This window comes from Rhinoraja longicauda, chromosome 8 (genome assembly GCF_053455715.1).
Source record: "Rhinoraja longicauda isolate Sanriku21f chromosome 8, sRhiLon1.1, whole genome shotgun sequence".
Classification (NCBI taxonomy): Eukaryota; Metazoa; Chordata; class Chondrichthyes; order Rajiformes; family Arhynchobatidae; genus Rhinoraja; species Rhinoraja longicauda.
Window position 1 is genome coordinate 1308690 of NC_135960.1, and position 12373 is coordinate 1321062.

The 12373-nt window shown below is 44.4% G+C and overlaps 1 protein-coding gene across 2 annotated transcripts in view; it reads right to left on the reverse strand.

Annotated features, from left to right (window-relative positions):
- Positions 1-3427: 3427 nt before the first annotated feature.
- LOC144596165 (desmin-like) overlaps positions 3428-12373 on the reverse strand; it is a 30554-nt gene continuing 21608 nt past the window's right edge. For both annotated transcript variants that reach the window (XM_078404343.1, XM_078404342.1), the window contains 3 exons: positions 8572-8606; positions 7619-7686; positions 3428-3678 (listed from right to left, as the gene is read on the reverse strand). In XM_078404343.1, coding sequence (XP_078260469.1) covers positions 3643-3678; positions 7619-7686; positions 8572-8606 — 139 coding nt within the window. In that variant the 3' untranslated portion in view covers positions 3428-3642. The remainder of the gene's footprint in view (positions 3679-7618; positions 7687-8571; positions 8607-12373) is intronic.

A 12373-nucleotide genomic window follows, 5' to 3' on the forward strand; every position in this document is an offset into this window, starting at 1 on the left:
TCTAGCCTACTACCTTCACTGTGAACATTGGACTTTGTCTCTAGAACTGGTGCGTTACAATGCTGAGAACCACGTCACACATTCCAAAACTTTCCTTTCGCTCTCCCATTTGTACTGGTGTTTGGGTTGGGTTGATTTAGTTTACTTTAGAGATACAGCACAGAAACAGGCCCTTCGGCCCACCGGATCCACACCGACCAGCGATCCCCGCACATTAACACCATCCTACTCACGCAAGGGACATTAAAAGATATATTTACCAAGCCAATTAACCTGCAATCCTGTACGTCTTTGGTGTGGGAGGAAACCAGAGAAAACCCACGCAGGTCACGGGGAGAACGTGCAAACTCCGTACAGACAGCACCCTTGGTCAGGACCGAACCCGGGTCTCCACCGCTGCATTCGCTGTAAGGCAGCAACTCTACCGCTGCGCCACTGTGACCGCCCAAAATTATATACGTTATCTGATTTGATTGGATAGCACGCAAACTAAAGCTTTTCACTGAACACGCAACAATAATGAACGTAACTTTTACCTTATACGCACAGCATGTCCACGCTGACCAGCAATCACCCCGTACATTAGCTCATTACCTCTGACACCCGTACTAATCAAGAATCTATCTGTCTCTGCCTTAAAAATATCCCCTGACTTGGCCTCCACAGCCGTCTGTGGCAAAGAATTCCACAGATTCACCACCCTCTGACTAAAGAAATTCCTCCTCATCTCCTTCCTAATAGAATTCTGAGGCTGTGCCCTCTAGTCCTAGACTCTCCCACTAGTGGAAACATCCTCTCCACATCCACTCTACCCAAGCCGCTCACTATTGTGCGAGGATCAGTTTCAATGAGGCCCCCCCCTCATTCTTCTAAACTCCAGCGAGTCTAAGGGATAGAGTCCCAGCCTCTTCAACCTCTCCCTATAGTTCAGACCCTCTAGCCCTGGCGACATCCTCGTAAATCTTCTCTGTACCCTGTGTTGAACTGTTTTCCAATCCTGTGAAAAATTGGCTGGAAATTAACAACTACTAACGTGGTTGTAGAAAACGAGGAAGCTATTTAAAACTTAATCCCCTCTTGTCGTGGTGCTGAAATCTGGGAGACGTGCACTCTGAGAACAGCATTTTTGCTTTCCTTATTGAATAGAGATTACTTAATTTTGGAAGGAATACCGAGAAAGTTAACAGAATTGATTCCTAGGATGAGAAGGGATTGCTTTACATGGTGAGATTTTGCAAAATGGAGTTTCGAAGAGTTTGGAAGTCTGAAGAAGGGTCTCGACCCAAAATGTCACCCATTCCTTCTCCCCCGAGATGCTGCCTGACCCGCTGGGTTACTCCAGCATTTTGTATCTACGTTGGAAGAATATCTATCGGCGAGACCAAGTGCAGGCTTGGCGATTGTTTCGCTGAACTCCTCCGCTCAGTCCGCCTAAACCTACACGATCTCCCAGTTGCTAAACACGTTAACTCCCCCTCTGACTTTCCCAATCTGACCTTTCTGCCCTGGGCCTCCTCCACTGTCAAAGAGTGAGGCCCAATGCAAATTGGATGAACATTTCCCCGGTGTGGGACGAATAAAGGAATATATTATCACCTCATATTTCACTTGGGCAGCTATCATCCCATCTGTATCAATATTGACCTCAGACTTCGTAACCTTTGCTTTCCCTCTCTCTCCATCCCTCCCCCACCCCTCCCACTCACTCCCCCATCCCTCCCCCCCTCTCTGACCAGTCCGACTGTCCTCTGATCTTCGTATGCTTCTACATTTTCCTTGATCTCCGTCCACCTTGATGTCTCCTCTTCACATCTTGTCCTCCCTTTTCTCAGTCTCTCCCTCAACCCTGACTCTTAGTCTGAAGGGTCTCGACCCATCCTTTCTACCCAGAGATGCTGCCTGTCCCGCTGAGTTACTCCAGCATTTTGTGTGCATCTTTGGAAGAATGAGAACTGATCCTATTGAGATGCACGCAATATGGGATGGGGGGGTAGCAAAGAAATAAAGGGTAGACGATGAGATTATGTTTCCACTGATGGGGGAATCTAGAGTCTCACGACAAACTGTTGCTTTTGACTGAGACAATCTCTTTTTCGGAAGCAAATGAAATCATTGAAATGTTTTACCCTGCAGAGTAAAGGCATGGTGTTGTGATGCATATTCCAAGGTAGATCTTTTGACTAGAGGTAAATCAAGGGTCGAGGAGACCGACTGAAAGGTCAGTTCAGCCCTGATGTAATTAATGAAGACAAAATGGAGTAACTCAGCAGGTCAGGCAGCATCTCAGAACATGAATAGTTGACGTTTTGGGTCAAGACCCTTCAGACGCATTGAGAAAGGTCACTACCCGAAACGTCACCTATCCATGTTCTCCACAGATGCTGCCTGACCCATTGAGTTACTCCAGTACTCTGTGAGACGTCACCTATCCATGTTCGCCAGATGCTGCCTGACCCGCTGAGTTACTCCAGCATTTTGCGTCTTCATTTGTAAGACAGCATCTGCAGTTCCTTATTTCTACACAATCTTATTAATGATCAGATCTGATTCTAAGGGGCAGTACAGTTTATACAAGCTTTTGCTCTTACTGTTCTTGACCCATGTCTTCTGGCATAAATGAAAGGACATTTGCTAAATTAAGAATCTGCCTTACAAAGGCCAGAAATCTGTAGAGGTGCGAAAAGAGTGGAATACCTCGGCTGCAGAATACTCAGGATGCAGCCCAGATCATCACACAAACCAACCTCCCTTCCATTGACTCCATCTACACCTCACGCTGCCTTGGCAAGGCCAGCAGCATAATCAAGGACCAGTCTCACCCCGGTCAATCCTTTTCTCCCCTCTCCCATCGGGCAAGGGTGTACAGAAGTGTGAAAATGCACACCTCCAGATTCAGGGGCAGTTTCTTCTCAGCTGTTATCAGGTAACTGAACCATTGTACCACAACTAAAGAGAAGTTCTGAACTATCTACCTCATTAGAGACCCTCGGACTATCTTTAACCAGACTTTACTGGCTTTACCTTGCACTAAACGTTATTCCCTTATCACTTCTTTGTACACGGCTTGATTGTAATCATGTATAGTCTTTCCACTGACTGGTTGGCATGCAACAAGCGCGTTTCACTGTATCCCAGTACACATGACAATAAATTAAAATAAACAGATGGGATTACTTGTAATTAGCACCATGGTCAGTACAGACATGGTGGGCTGAAGGGCCTCTTCCTGCGCTAGACTGTTCTATGTTCTGCCAAACGAGAATGTGTGGCTGCATTTACCCCAGAAACAGGGTGTTCCGAACTTTAATTTTTGGTTAAGTGTGCATAGTGTCCATTATTCAAAACTATAACTACATAAGCAAGTGTACTAAATATCAATCATGTATTTGCAGTTTGCATCAACAATAAAACTCAAAAGGCACTTCCATTAAGATTTATTTCCCAGACAATATACAGGTGTAATTTGTGCCTAATATCAGAATTAGTGGTCTGTAACTCACATTGGTTCAAGTAATCTAAAAGTGCAACAGGTGGATTTTCTGATGTTGTGTTAAAGGTCAGAGCTCTCCTCACACAATGTAACTAAGAGCGTGGAATTGATGTGACTCGGGTCTGTGGCCAGTTCATTTTCTACAGTCTATTTTAGTCTTGATCAAGGGCACACAAATCCTCATTTTCCTGCAGAAGATAATTGGATTGAAGAAATTATTAGTAACAGTGTACATTTTCAATCTATTTCCAAATGTCTTTGATTCTATGCCTGCACGCAGCATCTTATCCAAAATAACTTTGACATTTGAATGCTCCCTCAGTCTTTTGTTTAGATTAGAGATTCTGTATGGAAACAGGCCCTTCAGCCCACCGGGTCCACGCCGACCATCAATCGCCCGTTCACACTAGTTATGCCATTTACACATCCACTCCCTGCCCACTAAGGCCAATTAACCTGCTCGCCTTGGGATGCAGGAGCAAACCAGAGGAAAAGATGTGGTTCGTACCGATAGCACCTGTAGTCAGGATGGAACCCAGGACTCTGGTGCCGTGAACTGCAGCTCTACTGCTATGCTACCCTCTAAATTAATTCCAATACAGGTGCTCCCCGGCTTACGATGCTTCCACTTGCGATATTTCGACTTTGCGATGGTGAAAATGGCAGTGACCCGTAGCGAGCCGCCGAACGCTTCCGGCCACGTGATCACCTGTATTAAATGCATTTCAACATACGATATTTTCGGATTCCGATGGGTTTCTCTGAACGGAACCCATCATAAGCTGAGGAGCACCTGTATCTTTTTTACAGATTAGTTTTGTGGGGCAAGTCAGCATTTCTCACCCTTTGTTAATTGATCTAAGGGAAGGTAACAGGGATTTAGCTAAATGTGCTTTGTCGACATGCGCTGAAGGCTGTTTTTGAAGAAGTTTGCACAATTTTTATTCTTCAGGGGCAACAAATAAATTTGAGGTCAGGAGACCACGTGATGGGAGGATGTCTTTTGGTGCTAGTAACCCCCATTGCCCTTCTGCCCAATAAAGGTTGCAAGTTTAAGAGCTTGAGCTGAAGAAGCCTTGATGAGTTACAGTGGATAGTAGTTACAATAGATAGCACACACTGTAACAGTGCCCCATAGAGAAACTGAATATTTAAGTGCAATCCAGGATATTTGATCAAGTCTTTAGAGACCTTCATACCGGGTTCATTCAGCTCCGAGTGAATGGTAGAGAATAGCAAATTGGCCAAGATTATAATTGGGATGTGAGATAAGACACAAAGTGCAGGTATAACTCAGCGGGTCAGGTAGCATCTCTGGAGAAAAAGGATGGGTGATATTTTGGGTCAGTCTGAAGAAGGGTCTCAACCCAAAACGTCACCCATTCCTTCTCTCCTCCTGCATTTTGTGATACCTTCCTTTTGGGACAGGACCCTTTTTTAGTCTGCAGAAGGGTCCCGACCCGAAATGTCACCCACCCGGCTGCCTGACCCGCTGAATTACTCCAGCACTTTGGTGTAAAGCAGCATCTGCAGTTCTTTGTTTCTACAATTGTAACTTAGCAATTTTTGCCAAGGAGTAGGCAAGGGGAAGGATGGGTGGGGAAGGACGGGTGGGGAAGGGCGGGTGGGGAAGGGCGGGTGGGGAAGGGCGGGTGGGGAAGGGCGGGTGGGGAAGGAGGCTTGTGTGGAGGCACCAGCTTAAGTTGATTATTTCCTGATTTGAATGTGATTTGTTTCCCAATGGTTGAGCTCATGTTCCAAAGTGATAGGAGCAGATTTGGGCTATTCGGCCCATCAAGTCTACTCCATTCATTCATAGCTGATCCATCTTGAGTCAAATGGGGCATCAAATGTTATAGGGAGAAGGTAGGAGAATGGGGATTGATGGGAAAAATAGGCTAGCCATGATTGAATGGCTGAGCAGACTAAATGGGCCGAATTGCCTAATTCTGCTCCTGCGCCTTATGGCCTTATGTCTTGTGATGTTCGAGCTCATTGAATCTGTAAAAAGAAACTTAATTGTTAAGTGGTAAATCCCTATTTAAAATTAACCTTTGGGAAAGGATGGAAATACTGCAAAATCAGCACGTTTCCAGGTGGGGGCTCAAGTAGGTTGGAAACACAGCAAGAACATGGGATTGCATTTTTTCCCGTGCTGTCTAAACATCTGCTTCACTATCTCTTTCCATCACTAGCTGCACATGTTGAAGTGAAATTGCTATTGAGGCAGTGCAACGTAGGTTTACCAGGTTAATCCCCGGGATGGCATACGAGGAAAGGTTGGAAAGACTGGGCTTGTATTCACTGGAGTTTAGAAGGACGAGAGGGGATCTTATAGAGATGTACAAAATTAAGAAAGGACTGGACAAGCTAGATACAGGAAAAACGTTCCCAATGTTGGGTGAGTCCAGAACCCAGGGGCCACACAGCCTAAGAATAAAGGGGAGGCCATTTAAAACTGAGGTGAGAAGAAACTTTTTCACCCAGAGAGTTATGAATGTGTGGAATTCTCTGCCACAGAAGGCAGTGGAGGCCAATTCACTGGATGAATTTGAAAGAGAGTTATATAGAGCTCTAGGGGCTAGTGGAATCAAGGGATATGGGGAGAAGGCAGGCATGGGTTACTGATTGTTGATTATCAGCCATGATCACAATGAATGATGGTGCTGGCTCAAAGGGCCAAATGGCCTCCTCCTGCACCTATTTTCTATGTTTCTATGAAATGGGAAGAGGTGCCTGTTCCTACACTACCCTGAAGCTTACAACCCAATGATATGAACACGGAATTCTCCACTTTCAAGTAATAGCCCTCTAGCCCCCCCTTGCCCTGTACATACATCTCCTACCCCCATAGGATTATGTTATAGCAGCAGAATACGGCCATTTAGCCCAAGTCGACTCTGCCATTCAATCATTGCCAATCTATCTTTCCCACTCAACCCCATCCTCCTGCCTTCTCCCTGTAACCCCCGACACCCATACCGATCAAGAATATGTCAATCTCTGCCTCAAAATTAGCCACTGACTTGGTCTTCACACCCGTCTGTGGCAATTAATTCCACAGATTCACCACCCTCCGACTAAAGAAATTCCTCCTGATCTCCTTTCTAATGGTACGTCCTTTTAGTCTGAGGCCATTCCCTCTGGTCCTAGACTCTCCCACAGGTGGAAACATCCTCTCCACATCCACTCTATTCAGGCCTTCCCATGACTCTAGTCACCCTCCTCCTTACACTCCTCTCCCACCCCCAACTCCCATATTTTTCTTTCCCCCTGTTCCATGTTCCTCCAGCATTTCGTTTTTTGTTCCAGATTCCAGCATCTGCATTTCCTTGCATCTCCACCTGATATGCTTCTGATTAGCTCAGATGTACCCAGCAGGTTCAGTAATTCCATCTTGTGTATTTTACTCTTTACAAGAAATATAAAAAATTTTAAAGACCAAGAGCTGGAGTAATACAGCGGGACAGGAAGCATCTCTGGAGAACATGGATAGATGACGTTTCGGGTCAAGACCCTTTTTCTAGACACGAAAAACGTCACCTATCCAAATGTAACCAAACTCAAACTATCAATGTTTTCCAGAGATGCTGCTTGACCAGCTGAGTTACTCCAGCACTTTGTCCTTGTGTATTTAACAGCATCTGCAGTTCCTTGTTTCTACAAGAAATAGAATGGCTGGAACTAGTCTTTTACTACTTTAAATACCTTTACTTAAATACTCAATTACCTAAAGTAAAGTTTAAGGTTTCAAGGTTAGTTTATTGTCATACTAAAAAAAGCAACAAGACACACAACTACATAAAAATTAACATAAATATCCAGTTTTCTCAAGCCCTGCTGAATGTGCAGTGATCTATAGATTAAGAGAGTATCATTAAGAATTAAATGACTATAAATCAAAACTAATGCCAGCATGTTTGACAAATGTATCCTCTCTGGTATACACTGTGAATGTTAGCTTTCCTGCTCAATAATTGGAAGCATCTTCTCACACTCAGATGCATAGCTACTTTGAAGTCTATGCCAAGCTTTAGCCACCACTGTGACTGACTGGTGTCTTTCAGTACCTGCAGTTTAACAGACATCTTACTCCACAGGTGTAAATTTATATAATTTTAATATTACCTCAGATTCCTTGTCTTCATCGGATGAAGAGATTATGCATGTCTCATTAGTGTCTCTTCTATCCTCTTCTACAGGAAAAGCAATTATTAATTGGTTAAGTAAAACACATTTCAGAGTATTGAAATATCTAAATTTAGAATTCAGACAGTTAACTTGTACAATAATCAATCTAGATGCTTCTGGATTTCAAAAGTATTGCGTGAAGAAGATCTGTGACAATTAAGGGATGTAGAAATTCTTTGACAAAGTGCAATGCTTTTGTTTTTTGTTTGGTCTACTTTCTTAAAAAAATTGTATGTATAATTTATATACCAGTAAGATTCTGTGTGCCGTGTGCTGGTGATGCAGCTGCAAGCAAGATTTTCTTTGTAGATTGATATAGCATGGAAACGGGCCCTTTGGCCCAACTTGTCAACAGCGACCAACATGTCCAATCTACACTAGTCCCACCTGCCCGCGTTTGCCCCATGTATCAATCTAAACCTGCCCTTTCCATGTACCTGTCTAATTATTTCTTAAATGTTGCAACAGCTCCTGCCTCAACTACCTCCTCTGGCACCTCTTGTACCTGTATCTCATTGTGCATATGACAATAAACTTGACCCAATGTGGACAAATGGGATGTGTAATTGGGTAAATAAATCAGCATAATAACATGATGTGCCAATGGGCCAGTTCCTGTGCTGGATGCCTCAGATATGTTTTGTTGCAGTGGGGTTAAAGCTAAACCCATCCTTGGGTTTAGTGAGCAATATAATAAGATGATGGTCATGAGAGCCATACTGCCTAACGTGGATGTCTTCACTAACGGACTCAATGATCAATGTCTCTTGCTAAATTTGCCTCACAACCTAACTGGAATCTGGGCTAATTCCAGAAATATGTAGCTCAAAGAAGAAACACAAAGTTAGCATAATAAAAACAATATTAACAAATTGATTTTTAGCACGTACCTTTATCAGTGATAGATGGCTGAGTTGAGTAGTCCCTGCAAAGTAATACCAGAGTAATTGTTATTTATTTTAATTTTATAAAATGTTAAGCTACTAATTCTAGGTAGACACTCAGCGGGTCAGGAGTAACTCAGCGGGTCAGGAATGGGTGATGTTTCAGGTCAAGATGTCTCTCATTGCTTCTCTCCAGAGATGCTCCCTGACCCACTGAGTTACTCCAACATTTTGTGTTTACCTTTGATTTAAACCAGCGTTTGCAGCTTTATTTCCTACTAATTCTAGATTATGGTTTTCTTCTTTAAATGGTTTCTTCATTTCACCATAAGTAACTCTAGCAAATTTTCAAGGGGCAAACTGTATAACTGCACTCATTTCCTTATCTGGGGCAGAAGCCATCAGGCCACTTCCCATTTTCAGCCTTGGACAGGAGCCGTAACAGTTCGAGTACTGGGACTAGAATTTACTTGCAACTTCAAAAAAACCCCAAGACAATAACAGTAATGTAAGTAAGCTATTCAACTTGTAACAGCAAAATTTTAAATGAGTCACCGTCACAATTAAAAAAGGGCGGCACGGTGGCGCAGCGGTAGAGTTGCTGCCTTACAGCGAATGCAGCGCCGGAGACTCAGGTTCGATCCTGACTACGGGCGCCATCTGTACGGAGTTTGTACGTTGTCCCCGTGACCTGCGTGGGTTTTCTCTGAGATCTTCGGTTTCCTCCCACACTCCAAAGACGTACAGGTATGTAGGTTAATTGGCTGGGCAAATGTAAAAATTGTCCCTAGTGTGTGTAGGACAGTGTTAATGTGCGGGGATTGCTGGGCGGCGCGGACCCGGTGGGCCGAAGGGCCTATTTCCACGCTGTATCTCTAAATCTAAAAAACAAAGTTTCTTCCCAGTTGTTATCAAGCAATGCAACCATCCTACCAACAACTAGAGATCAGTCCTGAGATTGGAGGAACAGCACCTCATATTTCGCTTGGGTAGCTTACACCCCAGCGGTATGAACATTGACTTCTCTAACTTCAAATGGCCCTTGCTTTCCCTCTCTCTCTCTCTCTCTCTCTCTCGCCATCTCCTCCCCCTTCCCAGTTCTCTCACCAGTCTGACTGTGTCAGACTACATTCTATCTCTGTCCCACCCACTCCCCTGACATCAGTCTGAAGAAGGGTCTCAACCCGAAACATCACCCATTCCTTCCCTCCAGAGATGCTGCCTGTCCCACTGTTACTCCAGCATTGTGTCTACCTCTGACAGTCAATATGGACTCAATGGAGCAATAGACAATAGATGCAAGAGTAGGCCAGTTGGCCCTTCGAGCCATTCGATGTAACCAACCTGATCTCCCGGTGGCTGAGCATTCAATTCCCCCTCCCAGTCTGACCTTTCTGTCATGGGCCTCCTCCAGTGTCATAGTGAGGACCACCGCAAATTGGGGGAACACTCACAACGTTTAAGAGGCATTTGGATGGGCACTTGAAATGCTACAACATTCAGGGCTATGGTCCAAATGCGGGAAAAAGGGATTAAAATTAGACTGTTTTGGTAACGGGCGGCGCGGACACGATGGGCCGAAGGGCCTCTTTCTGTGCTGTAGGACTCTATGACTCTATTTCGCTTGGGCAGCTTACAGCCCAGCGGTATGAACATTGACTTCTAACTTTAGATAGTTCCTTCCCAGTTCTCCCACTATCTTCCTGCCTCCACCTATATCCTTTCTTTGTCCCACCCCCCCTGACATCAGTCCGAAGAAGGGTCTCGACCCGAAATGTCACCCATTCCTTCTCTCCAGAGATGCTGCCTGACCTGCTGAGTTACTCCAGCATTTTGTGATACCTTCGATTTGTATCAGCATCTGCAGTTATTTTCCTACACAATGTGATCATGGCTGATCATTCACAATCAGTACCCCGTTCCTGCCTTCTCCCCATACCCCCTGACTCTACTATATTTAAGAGCTCTATCTAGCTCTCTCTTGAAAGCATCCAGAGAATTGGCCTCCACTGCCTTCTGAGGCAGAGAATTCCACAGATTTACAACTCTGACTGAAAACGTTTCTCCTCATCTCCGTCTAAATGGCCTACTTATTCTTAAACTGTGGCCCCTGGTTCTGGACTCACCCAACATTGGGAACATGTTTCTTGCCTCTAACGTGTCCAATCCCTTAATAATCTTATATGTTTCAATAAGATCCCCTCTCATCCTTCTAAATTCCAGCGTATACAAGCCTAGTCGCTCCAGTCTTTCAACATATGACACTCCCGCCATTCCGGGAATTAACCTAGTAAACCTACGCTGCACGCCCATAATAGCAAGAATATCCTTCCTCAAATTTGGAGACCAAAACTGCACACAGTACTCCAGGTGCAGTCTCACTAGGGCCCAGTACAACTGCAGAAGGACCTCTTTGCTCCTATACTCAACTCCTCTTGCCATAAAGGCCAACATGCCATTAGCTTTCTTCACTGCCTGCTGTACCTGCATGCTAACTTTAAGTGACTGATGAACAAGGACACCCAAATCTCTTTGTACTTCCCCACTTCCTAACTTGACACCATTCAGATAGTGATCTGCTTTCCTGTTCTTCCCACCAAAATGGATAACCTCACATTTATCCACATTAAACTGTATCTGCCATGCATCTGCCCACTCACACAACCTGTTCAAGTCACCCTGCATCCTCAGAGCATCTTCCTCACAGTTCACACTGCCACCCAGCTTTGTGTCATCTGCAAATTTGCTAATGTTACTTTTAATCCCTTTATCCAAGTCATTAATGTATATTGTAACTAGCTGCGGTCCCAGCACTGAGCCTTGCGGTACCCCACTAGTTACTGCCTGCCATTCTGAAAGGGACCCATTTATCCCTACTCTTTGTTTCCTGCCTGCCAACCAATTTTCTATCCATGTCAGTACCCTACCCCCAAAACCATGTGCTCTAATCCTACCCACTAATCTCCTATGTGAGACCTTATCAAAGGCTTTCTGAAAGTCAAGGTACACCACATCCACTGGCTCTCCCTTGTCCATTTTCCTAGTTACATCTCAAAAAATTCCAGAATATTAGTCAAGCATGATTTCCCCTTCGTAAATCCATGCTGACTCGGAACAATCCTGTTACTACTATCCAAATGCTCCGTAATTTCGTCTTTTATAATTGACTCCAGCATCTTCCCCATCACTGATGTCAGACTAACTGGTCTATAATTTCCTATTTTCTCTCTCGCTCCTTTCTTAAAAAGTGGGACATTAGCTACCCTCCAATCCACAGGAACTGATCCTGAATCTATAGAACATTGGAAAATGATCACCAATGCGTCCACGATTTCTAGAGCCACTTCCTTAAGTACCCTGGGATGCAGACCATCAGGCCCTGGGGATTTATCAGCCTTCAGTCCCATCAGTCTACCCAACACCATTTCCAGCCTAATATGAATTTCCTTCAGTTCCTCTGTCAACCCAAGACCTCTGTCCACTAGTACATCTGGGAGATTGTTGGTGTCTTCCTCAGTGAATAAATTCACCTGCAATGTTCCCCATTGTTCATTCACATGCTTCTGTCTTCAAGGGACCCACATTTGTCTTAACTATTTTTTTCCTCTTCATGCACCTAAAGAAGCTTTTACTATCCACCTTTGTATTCTTGGCTAGCTTATCTTCGTACCTCATCTTTCCTTCCTGTATTGCCTTTAGTTATATATAAGAAAATAACTGCAGATGCTGGTACAAATCGATTTATTCACAAAATGCTGGAGTAACTCAGCAGGTCAGGCAGCATCTCGGGAGAGAAGGAATGGGTGAC